This window comes from Castor canadensis, chromosome 5, assembly GCF_047511655.1.
Source record: "Castor canadensis chromosome 5, mCasCan1.hap1v2, whole genome shotgun sequence".
Lineage (NCBI taxonomy): Eukaryota > Metazoa > Chordata > Mammalia > Rodentia > Castoridae > Castor > Castor canadensis.
In genome coordinates this window covers 116,215,943-116,240,000 of record NC_133390.1, presented here as the reverse complement: position 1 = coordinate 116,240,000, position 24,058 = coordinate 116,215,943, and the positions used below count along the sequence as shown (strand labels likewise).

At 35.7% G+C, this 24,058-nt stretch overlaps 1 protein-coding gene across 24 annotated transcripts in view; it reads left to right on the top strand.

Annotated features, from left to right (window-relative positions):
- Mbnl1 (muscleblind like splicing regulator 1) overlaps nt 1-24,058 on the top strand; it is a 185,781-nt gene that overhangs the window by 38,110 nt on the left and 123,613 nt on the right. For 14 of the 24 annotated variants that reach the window (XM_074073954.1, XM_074073962.1, XM_074073970.1 and 11 more), the window contains exon 2: nt 12,849-13,827. The exons of 6 other annotated variants lie outside the window; for them this stretch is intronic. In XM_074073954.1, the coding sequence (XP_073930055.1) occupies nt 13,654-13,827 (174 nt within the window). In that variant the 5' untranslated portion in view covers nt 12,849-13,653. Of the gene's footprint in view, nt 1-11,530; nt 12,706-12,848; nt 13,828-24,058 lie in introns of those variants that run through there. 4 more of the 24 variants (XM_074073953.1, XM_074073964.1, XM_074073975.1 and 1 more) reach the window with 4 other exon arrangements.

The following is a 24,058-nucleotide window of genomic DNA, read 5'->3' as shown; positions in this document are numbered from 1 at the left end:
TTATGCTTAGAATTACTGTTTTACACTTAAGCAAGAGAAATAGCATCACACAAATAATGCAGAAAGAAAAAAGTCAATTTTGAGGGGCAACAAAACATGGTGAGTTTAAAAGGTCAGGCTAGTACAGGAAGTTCCAGCTTTGCTACTCGGTGTGTCCTGCAGAATGCTGTGACAGCCAGGGCTGATACAGCTGAAATATCTGCAGCCTTGGAAACATTGTAAGCTTTAGAAGGTCATTTTCGTAACATAGTAGGAGCACTGATTCACAGGGAAGGTCAAATGACAGCCAGGCAAGAAAATAGGTTGTTGAACCCAGAGGTTATAGATTTCAGAGCAATTTTAAATTTTGTTTCATCTTCTGAAAATTTTAAGTTTTCACCTCCAGTTTTGTCCTGGTAACACGACAAATGTTACTTTTGTTTTATCTATAGTTTGATGTATACCCCATCTAAAAAGGATGTGAGTCAGCTTACTACAGAAAAGTGCACATTAGATACAGCTGTAAAAAAGATAGTAAATCAATTAGAGGAAAAAAGATAAAATAAGTACTTAAAATGAAATTGAATATTGAGTTTATCTCTCAGCTTTCTGGCACCTGATGCAAATACTTTAGTATATAGAAAAATCCCATTTCTTTAGTAAGATTTCCTCCTATCCCATATCATGTTTTATTCTTAACCCTTATGATGTTTAGTTAAATATTTTAACTCTGCTCTTGGGTGAAATCATAGAATGGATGAATTCCAATTACTTAAGAAGTGAAAGCTGAATTCTATACCTGGCTTTTGGGACCCTACTCATTTTCTTGTAGCCTGAAGTTCCTGCTTCATCCGAGAGCTCCACTGGGCTTGGGAGCTCCATGGTGACCAGTGCTGATGGTCAGTGGTTCCTCACGTCACTGCCTTTATTGTCTGTATTTCTGTGGGCTGGTCGCCATTATGTTTTGTCTCCTTTCTACCCTGATAAAAGTCAATTCTTCCAGCAAATAACTGAACATAAGAAAGAAGGTTAAGTACACAGCAGAGATAATAATAAAGCTGATGAGTTAAAGAAGAGATGGCTTCAAGATGGTAAGATGTAAAAGGTGGTCCTGGATGATTTTTCTTTTGCAGTGCTGAAGATTGAAGATTGAACCCATGTCCTTGCATGTGTTAGGCAGTTGCTCTACCACTGAACTACACCCTGGAAGAATAACAAATTTCTCAAAGTCTGGATCCATGTACTCTCTCTGTGCCTATTCTACAGATAGAGGATGATCAAATATACATGGATAATTTTACCTGAATATAGTTTATTGTTAATGCATATGTTTATTAATTTAATAAGTGTATAGTATGTAGTTGAATATGTTTGAATTTTTTAAGGAAAATGTTTCTTTTTCTAGGACAGTAAGAAAAAAAGTACTAAAAAAGGAACAGTGGCAATATTTTTGCAGTTTTTGTCAAAGGAGACATACTGGAACTGGGATTATATTTTTTTTTTACTGTTTTGACTTTAGGTTTTTATTTTATAAACCAATTAATAATTGCAGTTTCTTTGTGCCAACAGGTAATTAGTATAATGGAGAACAGGCTTGGTACATATAAAAGAAAAAAATTCTTCATGTCATTTCAAATACTCTCTGGTTTATTTTTCTATGGTTTTAACAACTGTCAAAAAATTAGTATATGACGTGGCTCCAGTGTGCTTCACATAGTTAATCCTTTCCACCTCCTTCACTGCTCTCCCAACACTGTTTAGTCGCTGATATAGATCGGCCTTGCTGTGTGCAGACTCACTCAGCATTATCAGTCTTACACTTTCAAAGCAGCATTCCATTTTACTTACGTAAAAGTTTTTCTGCTCATACATTTTAGGCTGCTCTAAAGAAAGCTCTGAAGAAAGTATAGCCTCCTGTTTTCCAGAGGGCAGATAAACAAATATGCAGACTTTCCTCAATAATCTTTCCGTAAGCTATTGAGTAGTTCTCTGTAATCTATTCAGAACTCATTAGCAGTCTAAATTGAGAAGTGGAGGTTACTAATGTCCTCCCCTTGGATACAGTGGGATGATAGCATCCCTCCATCTGCTCTTTTCAGAATCAGTACCTGAGGTGTTCTTCTCCACTGACCCACATCTCATTCAGACCAAACCCCAAGTGATGCTATAGTTGTCCCTCCAACATACCCCTCTCCGCTCCACGTATATGTCACTGCTATTTCCACAGAGTTTGATATTAAATTTCTGCCATATCATGAGAGAATTTTTATGTTTGTTACCTAACGACCTGATTTTGAGTTCTGGTCTTTCCATTTGCTTGCTAAGGTATCTTTGGTGAGTCAGTCACTTAACTAGGCCTCAATCTGTTAGTTTACAAAGGAGCAAGATAATAAGTTTAGCCACCTCTTAGACTCATGGAAAACAAATGACCAAATTAGGGTGAAAATAAATTATATCAATCTATAAAATACCTGTTATAGAACAATAATACAGTGTATTCATGGGAGGGGGGTCCAAGTAAATTTCTCTATTTGGCTCTTCTTATTGAAAACTTTTTTAAAAAAATTAAAGAACAGAATAATCATCTTATAGATCTTGTGGGCGAGCCCTAAAGAAAGTCCAATGCATATATAGAGTGGGTCACAGACTGCTTTTTCTCTCCAAGGGTTATTACTTAATGAAGGAGTATTCATTTTCATTTTCATCCAAAGTAGAGTGGTTCTTATTGCAAGGATACTGAAAAGTTATATCCTTTCCCTCCTATTCACTTTAACAGAGGGTACTTGAATTTAAATTAAGGGCTACGTTTTTCTTACAAATGTAGGAAATTATTTGACAAATTCTAATGTAAATATTTCTCCTTACAGTGTGGATATACATGGTCATATTAATTTTTTCTTTGCATTTTACATACAACAATTTGTTTGATCATATGTTAGTGATTGAATAGGTGTTGTTTTTCCTTTTTTTTTCAAAAAATAGTTTTATACTATTATAAATTATTTTTTATAAACAAAAATAAGGAACCTAACACATTTTCTAAAGTTTCTAAAGCGTCTCCTTCCTTCATCCCTTCTCCCTCCCTCTCTTCCTTCCTTTCTTCCTTCCTTCTTCCTTCTTCCCTCCGTCTCTTCCTCCCTTTTTTTTCTGTCCTTTCCTTTTCTTGTTTTTTCAGTACTGGATAATGAACCCAGGGTCTTATATATGACAGAAAGGCATAAGACATTTTTTTCATAGGTATATATGTGTGGTTGTATATAGTCACTCATTTGACATTTAAGTGATCGGAAAATATAGAAAGTTCTTAGTTTTCTATATGACTGATTTTTTAATTTGTCCAATGTATTCATTTAGATTTTTTTTTAACAAATTAAGTTGCTTTTTTTGCATGCTAACTTGGAGCAAATGTTGGGCAAGCAAATAATAGAACTTTTCAGAACATTTTACAGGCATGCTAGTTTTCTAAAGTAATTGATAGAATATAATCAAAGAGCATGCCATTGAGTCTTTAAGCAAGCCATCTTTTCAGAGATGTTCTTGATTTTTAGGAAATGATTGGGTAGAAGCACAGTAGATAGTCACTGTTGAGAGTAATATTTTAGCTTTAGTTGATTATGGTTGCAATAATTTTATGGGAGTGAGAATAAGTTCTGTAATTTGGTGAAAATGTACAATCCTAGTCTCTAGCCTCAATTTATGTAGGGTAGTCCCAGGAATATATATTTTTTTATAGTCAACCCTAAATGACTGAGTCAGGCACCTTAGGAATCCTGGTGGAGTGTCTGCATCCTAGAGCAGTAAGTGTTAGCAAGCTACTGTGCATTCTGTGGTGAGCTTAAGAGCATATGATGCTAATGGAAATGACGAAGCTTTAGTCACTGTCTCATTAAAAGGGTGTAGTCTGCTCTTTGTGTTGCTTCATGTGTCACAGTTTTTCCAGAATGCACAGAGCCTTACATGCAATTAAAATAATTAGGAAAAGAGTATTTTATTTTTCTGTTTAGCAAAGGAACCAAACCTCAAGCTGCTCTATTATTTTGTTCATACTTATATTCTTTAGGAAAGTACAAAAACCTAAGAATAAAATCTCTGATCTCATCTCTTGAGAAACATGGCTTTATTTATACTCTGACAACATGATAAAATCACGTTGTCAGAATGAGAATAGAAGCACTGGAAGTGCTTACATTCTGCCAACCAAGTATGTCAAGTCTTAAAAATCTTCTTTGAGGTACTTCTTTATCCTGTGAATTGTTATTTAATAACTGAGAGTTTGAAGGAAGAAGAGAGGAGAGAATGGTTTTATTTTCTAATAGGACCTGTGAGCATAGGCAAAACCATACATGAGTATTTAGCACCTATCTTGGTTATTTAATTGGAGTGCATGCTGCTTTAGGAAAATTCCCCATTCCAAACTCATAAGCAACTGGCAGGTGGACCTCTAGTCTCAGAAAATTACCACGTGGGAAAATATGTTCAGGCCTGCATGAGTTTTCCAGAGTCCTGTTATTTTTTAACTACTTTGATAATGCCTTGTATTATTTATAGCCATTGTCAGAAATGATTTCCTTTAGTCAGCATCTAAAGAAGGAGGGTAGCAAGATATTTTCTGACATTTGTACAAAATAATGTGCAAAAAAATTCCCATTACATAAGATAGTACTGTCAGAGATTTCCCAAGTAGGACATGTCCATAGGCACTCTTAACTAACGTTTTGTGTCTGTCCTATTAATGAGAAAATAACTCATTTATTCTCTGTCAAACTAAACATTTATTCATACTTTAAGCTTTTGGTTTTTTGTCAAATAATTACAAAGTACAAATATTGTAATTGTTTTTAGCAGTGAAGTGTTTTGTTTTGAAGGAACAGGAATTGAAAACTAATGTTTCAATTTATCAGTTGCCATATATGGGCTAGTAGATGAAAAGATTTTGCAAAAAAACAAAGTGTAAGTTATATTTACAGAAAAAAAGTGTTCCCACAAGAGAAACTTTACAATGTAGATTTAGGGATAAATTTAAAAAATATAGAAAAGCATGTTTCATTGTTGATGAAAGTACATTTTGATAAACGTTTTCTTCAAAGTTTGTTTTTCTTGTTGAAAGTTAATGTATACTTTATGTTCTCAGGATTTACATCATTAAAAGTATCCAAGTAGTTACTGTTTTATATTTGCATTTGCAGCCTTTCTTAAAAAAATGAAAAGTTGGTATTAATAGGTGACCACTAGTAAAGAAATGGACAGATTGTATAGTAATATATAGTTGTTAAAAAGTAACTGTATTCATCTGTTTCTAGTGACATAGAAAGTACTTGAGCACCTCATGTGGGAATGTTTGTGTTGTGAGAACACGTCATATACTTTGTCATTAAACATCGTGGTCCAGTTAGGTGTGTGAATTAACGTGGAGCTTTCCCCAAAAAATATTTAAGGTCTATTGAAGTGAAAATATGGGTTGTCCTTCATGTGTTTGTTTTGTGACATACCTTATTCTTTTTAAACCAGCTGAAATCAAGTGGGACTTTTTCACTATTAGTAAAAGCATTATTCCTATTTGTATGTGAACATGTGTGAATTTGTTATCTTTTTAAAAAAGCTCAAGTTAAAGTGCTAATTTAGTATTTTATTATTTGTAATGAAAGTCAGCTGATACTGGTAATTTTGGAGGGTGTTTGAGATTATTTATTAAAAAGGTAGTCTCCCTTTCGTTACAAGGGAGAAAGATTTCTCCCTTGTAACGAAAGCAGGGATAGCGGGGCAAAGAGGCACAGGCACAGGGTGTCAAGGGAACATTTTTTTCTTAGTTCTCTTATTGACAAGCATCATAGTTTCAGTTGTAAAATAATGCTGTGAGAGAAGCATAAATAAATTTGCCATTATTCCTCAAGCAATAAACATCACATTTTAAAATGTATTGGGTAGAGGTGCCACTAACAGTAAACAGCTAGGAATACTTTTCAAAAGACAGAGGTTGCAGAAGAAATGTAAGATTTTGGCCCCTGGTTACTATGCATTTGAGTAAGTTTTAGAATCAAGGACTGTGACCAGGGGATTGCAGTGGAGTAACAACAGTATCAGGAGTTGCTGCAGTACACTTCGCTGTCACAGTTTTGCCATGCTAGTTCCACATGGAGACATTCTGGTTGGTTCAATACACCATTCCTGCTGAAAATTGCCAGGGTGGTGAGATGTGATTTTTTCTATGATTTAGTTTTTTGAGTACATAACAGCACTATTAACTTGGTTGTAGTCTGTTCTCTGATTTCTATTACCACTTTGAAATAGGAAATGTTAGATATTAAATATTAAAGATTAGATATGACCACCTGAAACTAACAAGATAATGTCTTTGTGCAATACATGAGTAAATAAGGCACTAAAGGGGTAATGTTTTCTCCTAAAAACCAATAAAGTAGGCTCCCAGTCTTATCTCATTCTGCCTTCTTGTATTATAGAGGGAAATGCTAAAAAATGCTGCCTGTTTGATTATCATTAGAAAAATGCAAATGTTCCTTTCTTTTCCCAGAAAGGAAGACTCATTTCTGTCAGAAATTCTCTGATAATTATTTAAATGTTTTACATTTTCACAACCACACAAAACTGTTTTGAATTATTCTGTGGATAAAAAAGTCTTCTGTCAACTTCATAGTCAAAGAGGTTTTAAAAAGTGATTCTATTTTAACTTTCCTGCCTCGTTTTCTTTTCCAGTGAGTGGCGTGTGATGCTGGTTTTACTTAGTTTTAAAGGTTTTGGCTCCAATATATTAAATTTATCCAGAGCCTGGGCATTGCAGCTTGTGTAATGTACTTATAAACTGGTATTCTGATATACTAAGAAAATAGTTATGGCACCCTGTTGATTGTTGCTTCCTCTGGGCCCACTGCTATGGTGGTACCACGTGCAGTGGAGTGACTCGACAATTGCACTCTTGCAGTTTTTGTACCAAGACAGGCCACAAGCAGACAGGGAATAAGTATGTGATGTCTGAGAGCTTTTTCCCATAGTACTAGCTGTATTTGCTATAATGTTACATACTTTTCTTACAGCAATTATGGGCTCCTTTGGGAGGAGCAGCACTTTTGATAGTGGCTGCAGCGGGGATGGTCAAACACCTGTTTAGGTGCAAAGCTAGTGACCAGTGTGCAAAGTCCATTGTGATAATTATCATCCAGTGATCTTAAACTTTTTTATTTTCTTATTTTTCCTGATAAAGGAATCAATTTAAAATTCATTTTTGAATTATTGCCTGTATAGGAACTTTGTGTTTTATTTCGTCTGAAATATAAATACCATTTTCAAAGTCGGGTACAGTTTAGTTAGCTGCTACTGGAATTCTGCTCTTAAACAATAGTGTATCCTCTGACCAGCATTCCTTCACTGCCCTTTCAGCAGTAGCCCGTATGCTGATGTTAGAAGCCAAACCTATGAAAGGATCAGAATTCTCGAAGGCTGCTTTGGCAGACCTCAGATCACTTATTTGAGTTAGTAAACATGCCCTCCTTTTTTTGGCAGCAGCTTGTCTGAAATGTGTCAGACCAGCAGGACATATTCTCAGTGTCTGTGTCATCCTGGAGGATGTGTGATTGAAATTATCTTTTTCTTAGCACTATTTCCAAAACTTCAGTCAGTTGCATAAATTTCCAGGATTTGTGCCAATATATTTACTTAGTCTTATTGTTCAGATTCTTTCTATTAAACTTTGGTTTCTTCCTAGCTGTACTGCTGGTGTTCTTACAGAATTGATGAGATTAGTGTAGCATTTTGATGCATCTTTTAAAATTTCGTTGTTTGTGTATCATCTGAAATCATGAGGGGTAGCCCTGGGAGTATACTTACTTTTCATTGAGAAACACTGACCTCAGCTTTTTTCATAAGAGGCAGAATACTGCTGAAGTCTGCACCAACCCCTATAATAAACAACACCTTTGTTACTTTATTTGGTACTTTAGTGAGCAGAGAAATGGCTGTGTAGCTTAGCTGGTGTTTATATACAGAAATTTCTTAATATTTGGGACAAACCCTGAGCAAAATTGTTGTGTGAGCAAATTTCATTTGCTAAAGTACAGCATAGCTAATTATGAACTTGTTGACATCAGTGATTTAGGGGAAGAAGGTATAGTTTTGAGGAGGGGCCCCTTCTTGTCACCTCCAAACTTACATGATGAAGTCACTTATATTTTCCAATTAGATTAAAACCATTTTAATAAATAAAAATCATAATAAAAGGGCACAAATAATTACTTAGTTAACTTCCTCAACATATAACCTATCTCAACATCAAAAGTTGTAAAAAAGTCCCCCAAATTCCCAGTTAAGTACTCTGGGATGTAACTGGACTGACTTGCCTATATTTGTCTTAGAAGAACTAGAATGATTAATAAGCATATGTGACTAAGAAATTTAAACTTGTTCATAGAGCCATATGGCTTTCTAAAACAAAATTTCATTCTCATACCTCACAGGCATGTGTTTATGTTGTACTGCACTACGTATGTCAGGCTTAAATAGATGCTTATGTTAAGCCATCTAGTGTGTGGCTTCAGTGCCATTCAGCTAACACACATACAGACACGCCAATGGCTACAAGAATAATTGTCAGTAATTGCCATGACTTTCTCTTTTTTAAAACTATCCCTGATCATTTTCTTGATTTTCACTATTTCTATCACTTCATTTTCTTCCTTTACTTTCTATTTTCTCTTCTATATCTATCTTAAAGTAGGATATATGTATGATTTCTGACATCACCCAAGAAGAGATTAGTTCTTGTGACAAAAATATGCTTGTTTATAGAAAATGTCATACAATGCAAATGGTTGGAATTTTAATTACTGAATTACTGGATTTGGTGCTTGGAATTTGATCAGTGGGTTAAAGAGAGCTTGTTGTTGTATGGGTTTCAAAAACTTTGATTCTTATGCAAAACTGCTAATTTCCCTAAAAATGTTCTTGCTGTTGTTCAGGGAAGTTTGTTTAAAATATATTGAAATATAGGTCAGAGATTTATCTCAGAAGCAGTTTCTCTATTAGAAAATATTTTTAAGGTAGAAATATTTCATTTGATAATAAAGGAAACTACGATTGCATGAACTCTCACAATCTGGATGAGATCCACATACTGTATCCATAGAACAAAAACTTAATACTGGCTGAGATAATGTTTTGAGTATTCAGTGTTGATCTAAATTCTTTGCAATCTTAATTTACTAAAAGTTTCAAAGATTTTCGGTCTTCCCTGAAATTATTCTTTTTGAATAAATAGGATACAAGACAGTAATCTGGTATCAGCAATTTAGTCAAATCAATCAAGGTATAATCCCAGTTTATTATCCACAGTGCCCCATATCAAAAAGCGTGGACACATACTACTAGGTCCAGCTAGACCTGTATTCATGCAAGTTGGTGTCCTTTCTAATAGCTTAGTGTCTGTACCTATCTAATTGTGAATATTTTGATTATCATCTGTGCCTTTATCCTTCACAATGAAATAGGTTTATAATTAACCTGTAAACATATATTTATAATTCTTTCAGTTATGTGTTTTGAAGTAAGTAGAATTCCTCTGTTATAGACAAGATAATAACCAAACCACTAATCTGTAATCATTTTAGTAATCAAAGTATATTTTATACTTGAATAGAACTAAGTGTGTGGCATGACAGAAAGGAAAAGCAATTAACTCTAGATACCAGTTTTATAGCAGTCTTTTAAACATAGCTACAAAGTAATACAGGTATTTCTAATGGCCCTTTTCCTCCTTCATGTTGTTTGGACCTTGCACATTATAATTAAATATTTCTTATGGTTTGGGAGCACAGAGTCATATACATGTTTATTGCATATATCAAACATTTTAAGACTGTTGTGTTGTAGGATTTGGAGGATGGGGGCCATTAGGTATATACCCTGTTGTCAGGGCATTGATATTCCTGGGGGAAGGAGTAGGAAGAGACACAAAGTGTTGGCTCAGTTTATAGAGAAGGTAATAGTCTGAATAGTAATTTAAGGAGAAGGAATTCTCTTAGCTTCAGGGATGAGGAAGTATATGTGAAGACAAACAAAGGAGAAGTATGTAGAAAGTGCCAGGAGCCCACAGCAGCATGGCATGTAGCAAGCACCCTCCTTAGCAGTTCATCATCATGAAGGTACAAGAGGTGCCAAATCAGGAGAAGCCAAATTGTTAAGACTTACCAGCTCATGCAAAGAGAAGGGCCCAAGAAAAAGAGGGTAGAAATGGTGTTGGAGATCAAGGAAAGTCAGAGACTAAGCAGTCTTTATGTTGGCTTTTATGAAAGCATTGTTAATCTTTGCTGAGCAGAAAAGTGATTGGTATGGAAGTTATACTAATATGGGCTCAAAAGTGAGTGGGAGAAGAAGCAATAAAACAGCATGTGTAGATGGTACTCTAGTTATTTGTCTGGGGAGAGCATTAGGAAGAGGAAGATACACAGCTCAGGCAGGTTGTACTTCCTCCTGTCCCACCATCTCTCCACTTTGGAGCTGCATCAGCACATTCGAAGACTTAAGAAAGAGCAGGTGGAAAGGTAGGGTATGCAAATCTAGATGGGATCGAACTGGAAAGAGGTCTTGAGAAGGAATGAGTCAAGGTAGAAGCTTGGAGAAGCTAAGCTGTGGGCAGGAGGTGGGAGAACTTCGGAGCCTGAGAATAGAAGCAGAAAGATAGAGCAGGAAGGTCAGAAAGAATTCATGCCCAAGTGTGACAGTTTTGACTAAGACATATTTGTGACAAGATCATCAGCTGTTGATACTGAGAAAAACTTAGAGGAGGAGACAGTTGAGAATGACAAAGATTTAGAAAAGTTTCAGTGTGGAGCTAGAGAGGGAGCTGTCCAAGGCCAGAGGGAAAAATCCCAGACCCAGAGAAAGCCTGAGACATTGGCACATAGTAATTTATAGTGGTCCATGTTTATATGAGTTTGTTTTTATGTATTGTGTGTACATTTTTGTATCCTAGAGGTAATCCCAGTCCGGATGTAGTAATTGATAATTTAACAAACTAATGTTTTTGGAACTCTATTTTCCATGTCTGTGCTAGGTAATGGATTGCTGAGTTGAGTACTGTTATTTCTATGCTTGGGAACAAGTAGTTTAGTGGATTAGACATATAAGGAAGTAGAAAGCTTTGCAGTATGAATATACAAGTGGAGGAAGATGGAGACAGAGGAAATGATGTCTTAGAAACTCCGTGGAGGAAGTGACACCCTAGCTGGCTTTAAAGGAAGTAGATGGTGGCAGGTGGGGCACTTGGACATTGTGGAGGGCGGGGCTAAGATTGGTGACCCATACATGTGAATGCAGAGCACAGGTTCTGGATAGGAGACGCAGAGATTTTGACTGCAACTGATTTTGTGTTCATAGAGCCAAATATAAAAATCTGAATACTTTCTTAAAAACAAACATATTTCTTGAACACTGGGATGAGTTGGCTCTGTTAATCTCTGTCAAGGTTGTAGTCTTGCTATAGTGTTTTTAAAATGTTTTTGGAAAGTAAGATTTCAAAAAAATACTAAAAATGGTAGTATTAATCTTATAACAGTAAATTTAAAGTCTACTACATTTTTGTGTTTTTTAGTATCTATACATACATATCTTCATATTCTACATACTAATTTCCAAAATTGTAAATATACCATACACCGTTAGACCATTTTGGCTGATGAAAAAGTAAAAGTAATCAAGCTCTGTGTTGTTGCTTCTTTGGAATGTGAAACAGTTTTATTTTCTTCATTGGCCACATTCAAAATGGAAAAAAATACATACTCTATAACGAGTAAAATTTTGAAAGTTTTTCATCCTGCTCTAAAGAGCACTCCTACAGAGCTGTGGTAACAGATCACGGGGCTACAGAGGACCCCTCAGCCCCCACTCTCCTCCTTCATTTGGAATTGTGCTTCTGAAGTGCATCCCACTGCCCAAATCGAATTGCTCTCTTAATATTTAATGTTTCTGTGATGGAATCACTTTCTCCCTGGAGGCTGACTTCAGATTTACCAGACACACTGACAACACCGCACTCCTTATTTTCCCCACATGACCTGAGCTTCTGCTTTAAAAATGTTCAAATAAAGAATGCTTTTGTTCATATCTCGCCTGCCTGTGAATATTGACAAAGTGTCTGCCGGCTGAATGGAATAGTTTTACAGTATGAGTGCTGCTTTCAGTGGAGGGGCAGGACTTGGGCTTTAGGAGGAAGTGAATTGGATAGGTCAGGAGAACGTACCATCTGTAAACACCCCTTTCCTTTTTTATTCACGGGTCAGGGCAACAGGAGCAGGCTGCTCAGTGCCTGTCCCCGCATAGAGCTAGAGGGAAAGCAGCTTGCAAGTCAGCTGCAGTTATTAAATCTTGCCTTTTATTCCCTGGCCATGATCTTTAAATGTTTGGATTTGTGTTAGGAGCTGTTTTGAAACTTAACATGGTATAGTCCACTAACTGCATGTTGGGTAAATTCAAAACCCACATGCTCGTCCTCTTGCAGTGGAATAAGTCACATCTGATGGACATTTTCTGTGCTTATAGCATAGTAATGAACGTCTGACAGGCGCGACCTTTCATAAGACAACCCACACTATTGGCTTTCTGCCCAGAATATTGCTGCAACACTGTCTGTGATTGGTTATCTCTCTGTCATGCATTGCTTCACAAGGGGAAACGGCCCCTTTTTTAAGAAGTCTACGATGGCTGGCTGCACTATGCCTCACTGTAAGTATTTTGTATGTGTGTGTGGGAGGGAGAAAGTGAGAGTGCCTGAATGTATGCAGCCGGGTGTCACATGGCGAGGCCGTGACACTGTGGGACATCCGTGAAGTGCTACTTAGTAAACCTTAACCTCTCTTTTTCTGCAGGTTGGTACTAAGAAGTGCCTTTCCTGACGGCTCTGCTGCTTGGACCGCTTCTAGAGCAGCCTCTGCTTCTGCCTTGCTTGCAGCCAGCTAGACTGTGACGACAGCACCTCCACCCTCCACCTCTAGCCCGAACCCATTTCCACTTACAATCAGCAGAAAAGCTCTGAGTAGCTGGCATTGCCCTAGGCTGCTTTAGTTTTAAAAGAAAAGTTTGCTGAAAAAGTAAGATATCTTCTGCCAGGAAATCAAGGAGGAAAAAAAAATCATTTTCTCGATTTTGCTCTAAACTGCTGCATCTGTCTATGCCAAACTAATCAATACCGATTGCACCACCAAACTCCATTGCAAATTCAGCTGTGAGGAGATTCCCTTTCAGACAACTTTGCTGAAAGCAGCTTGGAATTCGGTGTCAAAGGGTCTGCCACGTTTTCATGCTTGCGTTTTGGGCTCCAAATTGGCACTGGGAAGGGGTTACTGAGAGCACAAGGCTGATTCCAGGCCCTACTTTTAAACATTCATCTACTTACAATCCTAGTATTTCTCTAAAAAACAAAACTTCTTTGAATTAACAGTTTCATGCTGTGAATTTCTAGTGGAGATCTTTTCCTTGATATTGACAACACAATTTTCCATGTACTTTTGAAGTAGAGAGTGGGGAAAAGTATTTTGAAAGGGACATTTTCATCATCATTTTACAGTTTTATCAGTTTTTTTTTTTTTTTGGTTGCATTTTTTTTTTTTGTGGGAGGTTGGGTTTGTTGGTTTTACTGGGAAAAAAAAAATTAACTACCTGTAAAATCTAAACATGGCTGTTAGTGTGACACCAATCCGGGACACAAAATGGCTAACACTGGAAGTATGTAGAGAGTTTCAGAGGGGGACTTGCTCACGGCCAGACACGGAATGTAAATTTGCACATCCTTCGAAAAGCTGCCAAGTTGAAAATGGACGAGTAATCGCCTGCTTTGATTCATTGAAAGTGAGTAAATATTACGTTCTTTTAAGGATATGCAATAACCAAATAAAGGGGGTATAGTCAGCAGTCCTCTGAGTTTGGAATTACGGATTTCTTTATTAATGGTTTAGTTTTACAGCATGTTTTTATTGATGATGAAGGCATGGGGACTCCGTGAGACATGATAGAACCAAGTCTGGCCAAACTTTGTTGTTAAGAATAACTTTATTAGTCCTTCAACTCCATGATTTTTTCTAGGACGGAAAATGTTGATGTAGTTTGTAATTAGCAATAGCATAGTTTGTGTCTTTGGGAATGGTAAGTGTAGACATCTGTGTTTGTTTAGCATTTGTATATATTATACAGAAGTGATAATATTACATAGAATAATAGCTGAATGAAGGTGATTTATTTTTGTTTGTTGGTAAAGGTGTTGTACTGTATAAAAGAACAGAGTATTTTAAATTGGCTAATCTTGGGTAGACTTTTTAGCTCTTAATATTTTGACATTTTGGATTTTCTTTTTTACTTTATGTGCATATTATTTTAAGAGCTAAAGCCATGCATTTAGGGAAAATATATCTAGAAGTGAGGTCCGGAGCTGCTGCTATAGTATCTTATTTGAAGCACAAACTTTGTTGAATGTAAGTTTTACAAATAAGGAGTACTGTTATTCATTAGGTACTTTTTCACGTTAAAATTTTCAGCTAGTAATGTTCAAAGTTAGCTTTTGTGGGCACCGTAACACTAATAGATATGCTTAAGCATTTCTTAACATTCAGAAATGTCTACATATCAAGTTTGAAAATGGGTCTTTTAAGACGTAGCATATATATCTTTGACTTGACGTTTGAATTTAAAACTAGAAATGTGTTCTTGGATACCCACAACCCACATGGTTTAATCAAATTGGTTTTGAATACCAGCCCCAGGTTAGTTCTTTGAAGCTTTGGAAATGGCATCACTATCACATCTACGTGTATAGAGAAGAGAGTCTCATTGATCTATATTGTCTTTTGAAAAACAAGCAGTGCTATAATAATAATCCTTAAACAGTATCAAGGTGAATTATGAGTTAACTGTCTCAGTCAAGGTTCTTGTTGACAACTTTGGGTTGTTCACTTTGCCAAAGTTTTTGCCAAAAATTGCAAGGATAGAATTTTAGAGTTGGATAAAAAGGAGGTGTTAACAACCACAGAAATATCTTAAGATATTAGGTTATTCTTAATGTCATAGTCCTAGAAATCAATAAGCAGAAATTATAAATTACCATTGGGCCTTTCCTTCTCTTTCCTTTCAAAGGCATTGATGAAGGGCACAGTATTCCTGCCTTCATGAACGTGTAATCCTAAATTCATGGTGACCAACTGCAGGTATAATTAGAGACTGCAACCCATAAAATGAGGGGCAAAGGGCTAATTGCTCTTGTAGGTAACCAGATGTGTCCATAAGTAACCCTGTTTTGACCCAATTACTACTAAATCCAGTTTTTAATCCTGTAGACAATTGGTGGGGCACTCATAGCTGGAAAGTGGCATTCAGTGGTTCCACAGAAGACCTCCCTCCACAGCATTTGGAACCATTAATATTCAGTTGCTATTTTCCATCACCAAATATTTTTTTAGGTGCCGCTAATTTGTAGCCACAGAACAGTTCCCCTTTCAGTAAGGTAGCAGTATTGCTTAATGACATACTATGTGGTTAACAAGATTCAACTGCCACATCAAGGACTTTTTTTTTTAAAAACTAACAAATAATATAGAGATTTTAAATTTATTTATGAAGTGAATTCATTAGAGCAGCTTTGTATTACAAACTTTGTTCTTTTTCTTTGATTTTTCTAAAAAAACCTGAAATTTATAGTATTTAAAGCTTAGTCAAATATTTTAAATTTGAATAAGAGGAAAAAAATTAGTGAAGTAATTATGTTAAGAATTGATTAAAATAGTTTCAAATATGCAATTATTATGTTTCAGAAGCCACTCATAAGAGAATGAGAATCACTCATAAGAGTGATTCTTATATACTCTATTTTATATCTGACATGTAATTTTTTATACAGTATTTAGAATACTGTCTTTTAGGTAGTACTCTTCCTGTATTCAGTTTTGTGGCTAAAATAGATCAGAAACATATCTTTAAAACAGTTGAAGTAACTGTATGACTCATGCTTGAAGTTCTGAAATTTGGGAGTGTTACGAGGTTTCCCTGCCAGTAAATCATTTGCATTGTTTCAGAGAGTAAATGGAAGGAATTTAGAAAACTTGTAATATTCTGATTTCTTTTATAAAATGTATTCTATGTATTAAATTTGTAGTCCATCTTTTTTTTTTTTTTAAGTTCTTGAGCTATGAGATGGAGGTAGCCTGTGTAATCTACTATTTTTAGAAAGTTAGGAAAGCAAACCAAATACTCTAAGAGGACCCTGTGAAATGGCTGTGCCCTTCAGCTGTGCTGTTTCAGACTTTGGCTGGGCTCCCAGGTGACTTACATTTATAGCAGACTTCTAGTTAGAGGAGAATTTGTTTCATTAAAAAAACACAAGCTGAACAGTACAAGAAAGTATTTATTTATCTAAAAGAAATGAATAAGCACATTGCTAAAGATAATAAAAAGGAAATTAGCTGATAGTATTTCATTTGTATCATTCAGATTTAAAAAGTATTAAAAAATTAACTTAGGTTAAATAGACCACAGGAAAACATACAATTCTGTATTACAATGAGTGTGCTGCTAAGTAAAATGGGAATATGTTATAATGAGGACTATGTATATATCAGAATTATAATAACAATAAAAGCAAATTCTGTAGTAATAGGTTGTGTGTGAATTAAATAGTCCTTATTTAAAATTTTGCTTTTATACTTGCAATTTTAATTTACAGTAGTCTGAGTACATTCTCCCTGAGACTTGTGCTAACTATAGATTTGGGTGTTTTAGCTACTTCAAAAAAAGTGATTATTTTATGCTGAAGACAATTTTTCCTTATGGCTTAGGAAAGAGATACCAAAAGAGAAAAAAAAGAGGATACCAACCCTACAAGTCATCATTAGTATGATAGTATTATAGCTTTAAAATGATGTTTTAAGTAGTTCATGACAAGCCACCTGTTTTCTTTAGTCATGATATCTCAGCTTCAGAATTTAGGAAGTTTATGTAAAGAGAGTCTACAGGATATATTTTAATGTGATGCTGAGTTACTTGTGTTCTCAAAATTTAAGCTTTCACCATATGATCAGAAATGGACTTACTGTTTATTGAATTCTCTTTAAAATATCTACTCATTTTCAGGTGCTGGGGATGAGAGAGATAATAAAAAACCTTTATGTTTACTATCTGTTTTCAAAAAATCAAATAAAACTCATTTACCTTTGAAAACTTTAGCCACTCTTATCAAATTAAGCAATTTTAAGACAATTAAATTTTTATCTCACCGTCATACATGTGCATGTCTATATAGCTCTGCTGATGAAGTTTATCATAGACACATCACAGATCAAATTCTGCTCCAGATAAAGCACCCAGTTTTTGAGCTAAAACTTTAATCTAGTAGATTAATTGGAGTAACTTTCAGTTTTTTTATTGTTGTTTGACTTTTGCTAGAGCATCAGTCATATGTTAAAATTTTGATAGATTGTTATATCATATATACATTTACTCAATGTGTCCTGCAGTGACCGGTTGACACAGCAGTTCCTTTTTATCCCCAGGAAATGAACTCTAAGTCATAACTTGCAGCAGTATTTTGGGTGTACCTTATATTCCCTAAGAAACTTCATAACTTTGTGAAATTCCCTGTGAATATGCTACAATATCATCAAATCTGGCATGAATCTTTCTTTGATGAAATTCTCTGTAGCTATAGCTGTTTTGGTAATACATCCTTTGAGGACAAGATATTTTAAGTGAACGAAGACTTATTTTTGTTGGCTGCGGTGGGGTTTGAACTCAGGGCCTTTGCATGTACTCTACCACTTACACCCTGCTTTCAGCCCTTTTTGCTCTGGTTTATTTTTCTGATAAGTGTCCCCGCTTTTTGATTGGGACAAGCCTCCAGCCCTGATCCTCCTGCCTATGCCTCCCAGCTAGCTGTGATTATAGTCTTGCACTACCACATCCAGCTTGTTGTTTTGAGATAAAGTCCTGCTAGCTTTTGCTTGAACTGTAGTGCTCCCATGGAGTTAAGTGAATAAAGAGTTTTAAGGCATTAATTCTAGTACTAGTTATTTTGTTTTTTTTCATAAGATTTTGTTATATTGCTTTTACTTTTCTTTTTCTTGTTAAATCTTGCTTCAGAATGTGAGTGTGATAGACTAAAAACTATTTAGACCCAAGGCAGCATGGTACGTAAACAATTAGGTTCCAAATTTAGTGACAAGTCAGAAGTCTAAAACTACTCAAATTCCAATTCCATTCAGTAGCCTCACAGCAATTCCATGTTCAGGGCTGCTACTTACTTACAGTCATCCTTGCATTGTAGGGTAATTCTCTTATTGAGGAAGTTTGTGATGTGTGTAGTAGGTCACTTGAGAGGTAGAAATTGGGTGTTTCTCAGACCCAGCACAGATACGTAGGAGCCTAGTTTGGGAAGCTTGTCCTGTCATTTTCCTTGCCAAGGGTAAGTAAAGGATCTCAGCTATCAACATTGCTAATCCTTTACCTTTAATGCTGAGCAATGTCTGCCCTTCCCACAGACTTAGACAGAGCTTCTTACTTTCTTACAAAGAGAGGCTATTGAGGAAACTTAGGCTTTTTTTTTTTTTTACTTTAGCTGAAACACATTCTGTGGTTTTAGATAGGAGAATAATTTTCCATGTTAATACATAGGCCAGAAGTCATGACAGTCAATAGAAATTGGTAACAAAATAGATGCCCTTTGACTTGTCACTGGTGATGCTGTTAGCACGCAGAAACGCAAACAAAACAACTGGAAAGGCTCCCTAGTAGTTTCTTAGTTTTTTGAAGTGTAAAAGATTATTAGGACAGTTATTTCTCTGCCAGTTTCACTGTAAAAAAGATTAATTCTTGTAAGAACTTCTTATTCTAACACTCATTTGTAATCTAAACAACCACAGGATTTTTACTCAGATTCTCTATTTCTTATACAAATGCCAAGTGCACATCTACTGATAGCATCTCCACTCTTCATGCATTTTTTAAATTTTCACTTTGAGGTAAAGTTTGTTAGAAAACTTTCTGTACTAGAAGAGTTTACGTTTTGAAAATTATTGAAAGTTATATAACCTATTTTATAATTTGATTGACAGGTCATCTCCTGAATATCTTAGGGCTCTGGCTGTCTTTAGCCTCTCTTCTTTTGTTATCTTTGAAATAACAACTGTTCGCTTCCAGGTTTGATTCTGGTTCCTCTTTGTATTTCTCACCAGCGTCACACAGAAGTGATTTAGACCTGTCATCTGTAAAGAATTAGACTCAGAATTGAGTAGCAGAGACACTTCTCTACTCCCCAGTATTTGGCCTAAATAAACAAATCAGTGTTTCTATTTCAGTCAGTTTTCTGGGCCTTTTTGGTGACTCTAGAACTCAGGTTCTTTTATGCTGAGTTCCTGAGCAGCACATGGCCTCCAAATTTAGGATTACTTCAAAACTGTAAGGTGGCCACTGCAGCACCTACCACCACGTCTTTATTTCTGGAAGCAGAGTAAGAAAACAGCCACAGAGAACACACATAGCCCCGGCAGGATCCTTTTTAACAAAGGTCCTCTGAGCTTCACCCAGTGATTTATCTTGGCTGATTTTGGCATCTAGGATTGCCAGGAGCCACAGTCTCTTAACTGTTGCCCTAATGAAAGTCAGGCCTCTGGTGTTAAGATGGAAGGGGAGAACTGATGTTTGGGAGAGCAGTCTTTACAGGACCAAATAAATCTTGAAAAGCACCTTGGTATGGTGGTTGTTCAGTGGAGACTACTTCCAAAGAGAAACTTGTCATTACTTTGCCTGTCTTGGTTATCAAGTAAAACCTGCCCTGTCACAAATGGTTGGTTTTTACTTATATAGAAAAAATGTTTTTGTTTTTAAGTTTTCCTATTGTGTATATATATATATATATATATATATATATATATATATATATATACAGCTCCAGATTTGTAACTTAAATGTAACAGGAATGTATAGGTCCCAAATAGTTTTATAAGACAAAAGATTCTGTAATTAAACTAATTTCTATTTCTGCTGCTTCTACAAATATACTTTTTGATTTCCTGTGTATGGAGTAAAGTAATAAAATGAGTTGAAGTTATTGGAAATTACTCTGTGTTGGTCATTGTTTTCAATTTTTTTTTTTATGTAATACTTAGTCCTTGTAACTCTCTGATATAGTTACTGGCATTACTCCTATTTCACAAATGAACACAGTGAAATACAGAGAAATGAGGCAATTGCTCAGTTTGGTCAACCAGTAAAATCTCATCTTAAAGCCTGGTAGTGTGATTTCAGCTGCACTAATAAGCACTTCACTGTGAAGTATTGCTTTTCAGTTTACATATCCACATACTAAGGATTCAACCAAGAAATCACATGGCAGTTGTCAGAATAAAAATGAATATCCAAGGCAAATTTGTAGCACAGGGCCTAAAACAGTAAGTATTCAGAGATAATTATAATTTAAGTCAACGAATGAGTCAACAAATGGATATGAGAAAGTGATAAGGTCACTGGCACCAGGTTTCAGAGATTATATATGTGTTCTGAAATATGTGGCCATATAGGGAAAGTTTTAAAATTTACCATCTTAGATAAGTAGCCACTGTTGAAGCTAGATAACCGCCCCTCACTTTATAAACAGAAACATGCTCCGAAATTCAAAATGTTTAGAAAGCATTTTCCCATAGCAGCAATTTGTTTAAATCATCAGGCCAACCTTGAGAATCTACAGTAACCCATAGAATGCTTGAGCTATAGTCTAGAACAAATTGTAAACCTAAAACTCTGGTTATTAATTAGACCCAGGAGACTCCATAGAAGGATTCTGAGTTCCATTCTTATCATAAATGTTAAGTACTATTTGAATTATAGATCCCAGCTGCTTTTGTCAAACTGTTTCTATGGAAAAGATGTATTTTCAGTTTTACTTTGGGGTTCACAAACTTATCTGGACCTCCTGTAGGGTTGGTGGCCTTTCCCAAACTCCTGGAACCCTTTCTGTGCACCAGTGCTAAAGATTTCCCCAGCATCAACTTTGAACTGCTCTTGTTTCCTGCAGGTGGTCTACAATGGACCATAACTCAGCATTGGCAGAGACTAAAGACAGTGTGGAGTGAGGGGCTGCAACCCAAAGCTTCTTATGGGTGTTGCCCCTCCCCGCCCTTTGAGGGAAGGCTTTGTCAGTATGTTGCTCAAGTGGCCTCCTTCCTTTTCCCCAAGGACTCACACTGCTTCTTTTTTGAGTGCATGGGTTGTTGGTCCTGAGTTTAATGAACAGCCTGTTTACTTTCTGAAAATTTCAAGTGCATTTGTTTCAGTGCTGTTACTTTCTAATTGCTAGTAGCAAAGGGGAAATAGGTAGTGAAAATGCCAAGTTTAAACAATGTTTTTTCTTATTGTTTTTCTTTCTGGATATTTCATTACAGTGGTAGTCAAGAGATCAGTAAGACAGACCTAGAGAGAGGAGAAAAGAGGGGAAAGAGGACTGAATAATTCAGAGAATGTATCATAGCACTTCCGGTTGTAAACTGGGGGAGGCAGTGTTAAAAATGCAGTCCTCAGGGAGCTGTAACCAGGAGACAGTTATCTTACAAGGCATTGGTGATGAAGAACAGGATGGGACACTTCTCGACAGTATTGGAGGGCCAGTGCAACAGTATTGCAGGGCAGAACTTGAGGAAGGAAGAGAGAAATGGCTTTAGTGGCTTATCTTTCCTTTTTTTCTCTTCCTTCTTATAACTTACTCTTACAACTACTAGTTCTGAAATTATGGACCAGAAGAACTAGACAGAAGGACAGAATCCCCATTGTACTTGGCACAGCTGTGGGTCCTAGGCTGAGGCAACCATCTCTAGACCCTCCTTGGTCAGTTGGGAACCATCTGTTTTTTAACCCTAGATCACAGTTTTAGGGCCAGCAGAATTCTTCTGAAGTTATGCATGTTTGTTTAACAATATTTATATTTTAGTTTATGTTAATGTGAGCTTAAGGCTTGACTATTCAGATCACAGGCCCCATGGTATCTTAAGTTAGAATTTATCTCTTTGCCTAAAATACAGACTTAGTATATAAGCTTTTAGTTTACAGAAGCACTTATACTATGTCCAGGCTGTTCTCAAATAGCAAAAGAAGTATCTGCAATTAATAGTTGACAGTAAATTACACAAAGTAAAACATGGAACATTAAGTTAGAAAAGCTAGGGAAGTTTTCTATCATTTTCAATTTTCTGCACAAATATGGACATCATCAGTGTTTAGGGTTTGCTTTTGACTATAATTCATTCTTTTCCATGTTACTGCATTCAGACAATAATTTGCTTCCAGATATCTTTGTTCATCTCATCTTCTAAATTGTTCATAGGCTGAAAATAAGTCTAGTTACATGTCCCAATCCTAGGAAGCTTTTATAGCTAAAGAGTGTTAGCTTACAAACTTGGCCAAAGTAAAAAAAAAAAAAAGATTTCAGAGAAAAAAAGAGCCAAATTTATCACGCCTGAAATGAGATTCCTCTTCAGTAGATGACATTGCTTTTCATAAAACTGTTCTCCTTGAAGGGAGACAACCAAGAAATGAACCACAGAGAAAGAAATAGGTAATGTATTATTTATATAAGGAATATATATATTCTTTATGTTTATATAAAGATCTAAATGAGTTATCTTTATTCACATTATCTCAAGTCTGTTCATGGCTAAGTAAAGAGTAATGAAATTGAAATCTAGACATGAAAAAAGATATCATTGTGATTTTATTTATTGAACTTGTTTTGATACAGTAAACTTTTACTGCCAGGCCTTGCCTCCCGTGAGTCATAGCAGAGTAATAAATTGAGAGCAAATGTCCACATAAGAAACCCCAAGTATATTTAAAAAAATAACAGTTCCTCTACTGTGAGGAACTGGAGTCATTATCCACATTAAACAAGAGTCATTTACCTTGCAAATGTTATAAAACCATAGGGTGGGGTCTACTTAAATACCTTCTCCAACACTTTTTAACCACGATTAAAGTATAGCATCTTAATATATACCACACCATATAGTGACTTAATTATGCTAAGAAAGGCAAAATAAATGCAAAATGAATTTTGTTTTGTTTTTAATGTCTTTATTATTGACTATTGTTTCTGTATCTTCCCACTAAAGATAAATACTACTAGAGAAAAAGTTTTCATGAGAAACACTTTTTAGTTTTTTTTTTTTGACATTGCTGGGGTTTGAACTCAGAGCCTCACGCTTGCTAGGCAGGCGCACTACCACTTGTGCCATTCTGCCAGCCCTGTTTTGTGTTGGATATTTTCTACATAGGGTCTCATGAACTGTGTGCCTGGGGCTGGCTTTGAATTGCAGGTAGCCGTGGGTGCCCAGCAAGAAACACATTTTTATACTAAAAGTTAAATAAAGAATTTAAAGAAGCGGTAATCCGAAGAATGTGCTGCCTCTGCCTTTCAATCTCAGGAAAATAGTTCATTCTTCTTTTCACCACTCATTACTTACTGCATACCTTCTATTGTGATATAACAGTGAATAGCACACAATGTTTTACCTTTTTGGATGTTGATAGACTAGTAATTATAAGCTTTCAAACCTTCTGTTAGTGCAATGAAGAATAAAATGATAATAGAATAGTGAAATACTGTTTTTTAACGTTTATAAGCCTGGAGTTTTAAAGTGTCCCAGTGGAACACAACTTTGCCCCCATGAAACACAAGTAAGTGTTGAATTGTGTGTCTGGGAAGTTTGATATAAAATATATTGGAAACCTTTCTCTAGTCAATGTAGGAAGAAAAGAGGAATTTCAGCTGTAGTTATGTGTGCTGTAAAATAAACCATGATCATATCAGAATTAGATTTTTACATTGTAAGACATTTATACAGTATCATCAATTCTGTACTTCAGTGAGATAACCCTTAGTTAGATTATTAGGTAATACAAGTAGAAATGGTTAACTTTATTCTACTGATAGAATCATCATCTATTGATTATATAAAATGACGAAACTCAGAATAACTTCATACAAAGTTACACAGCAGTAAGTAGATGATTTGGGACCTGACATAGGCATTTCTGTTGTCAGAGCTTATATTTT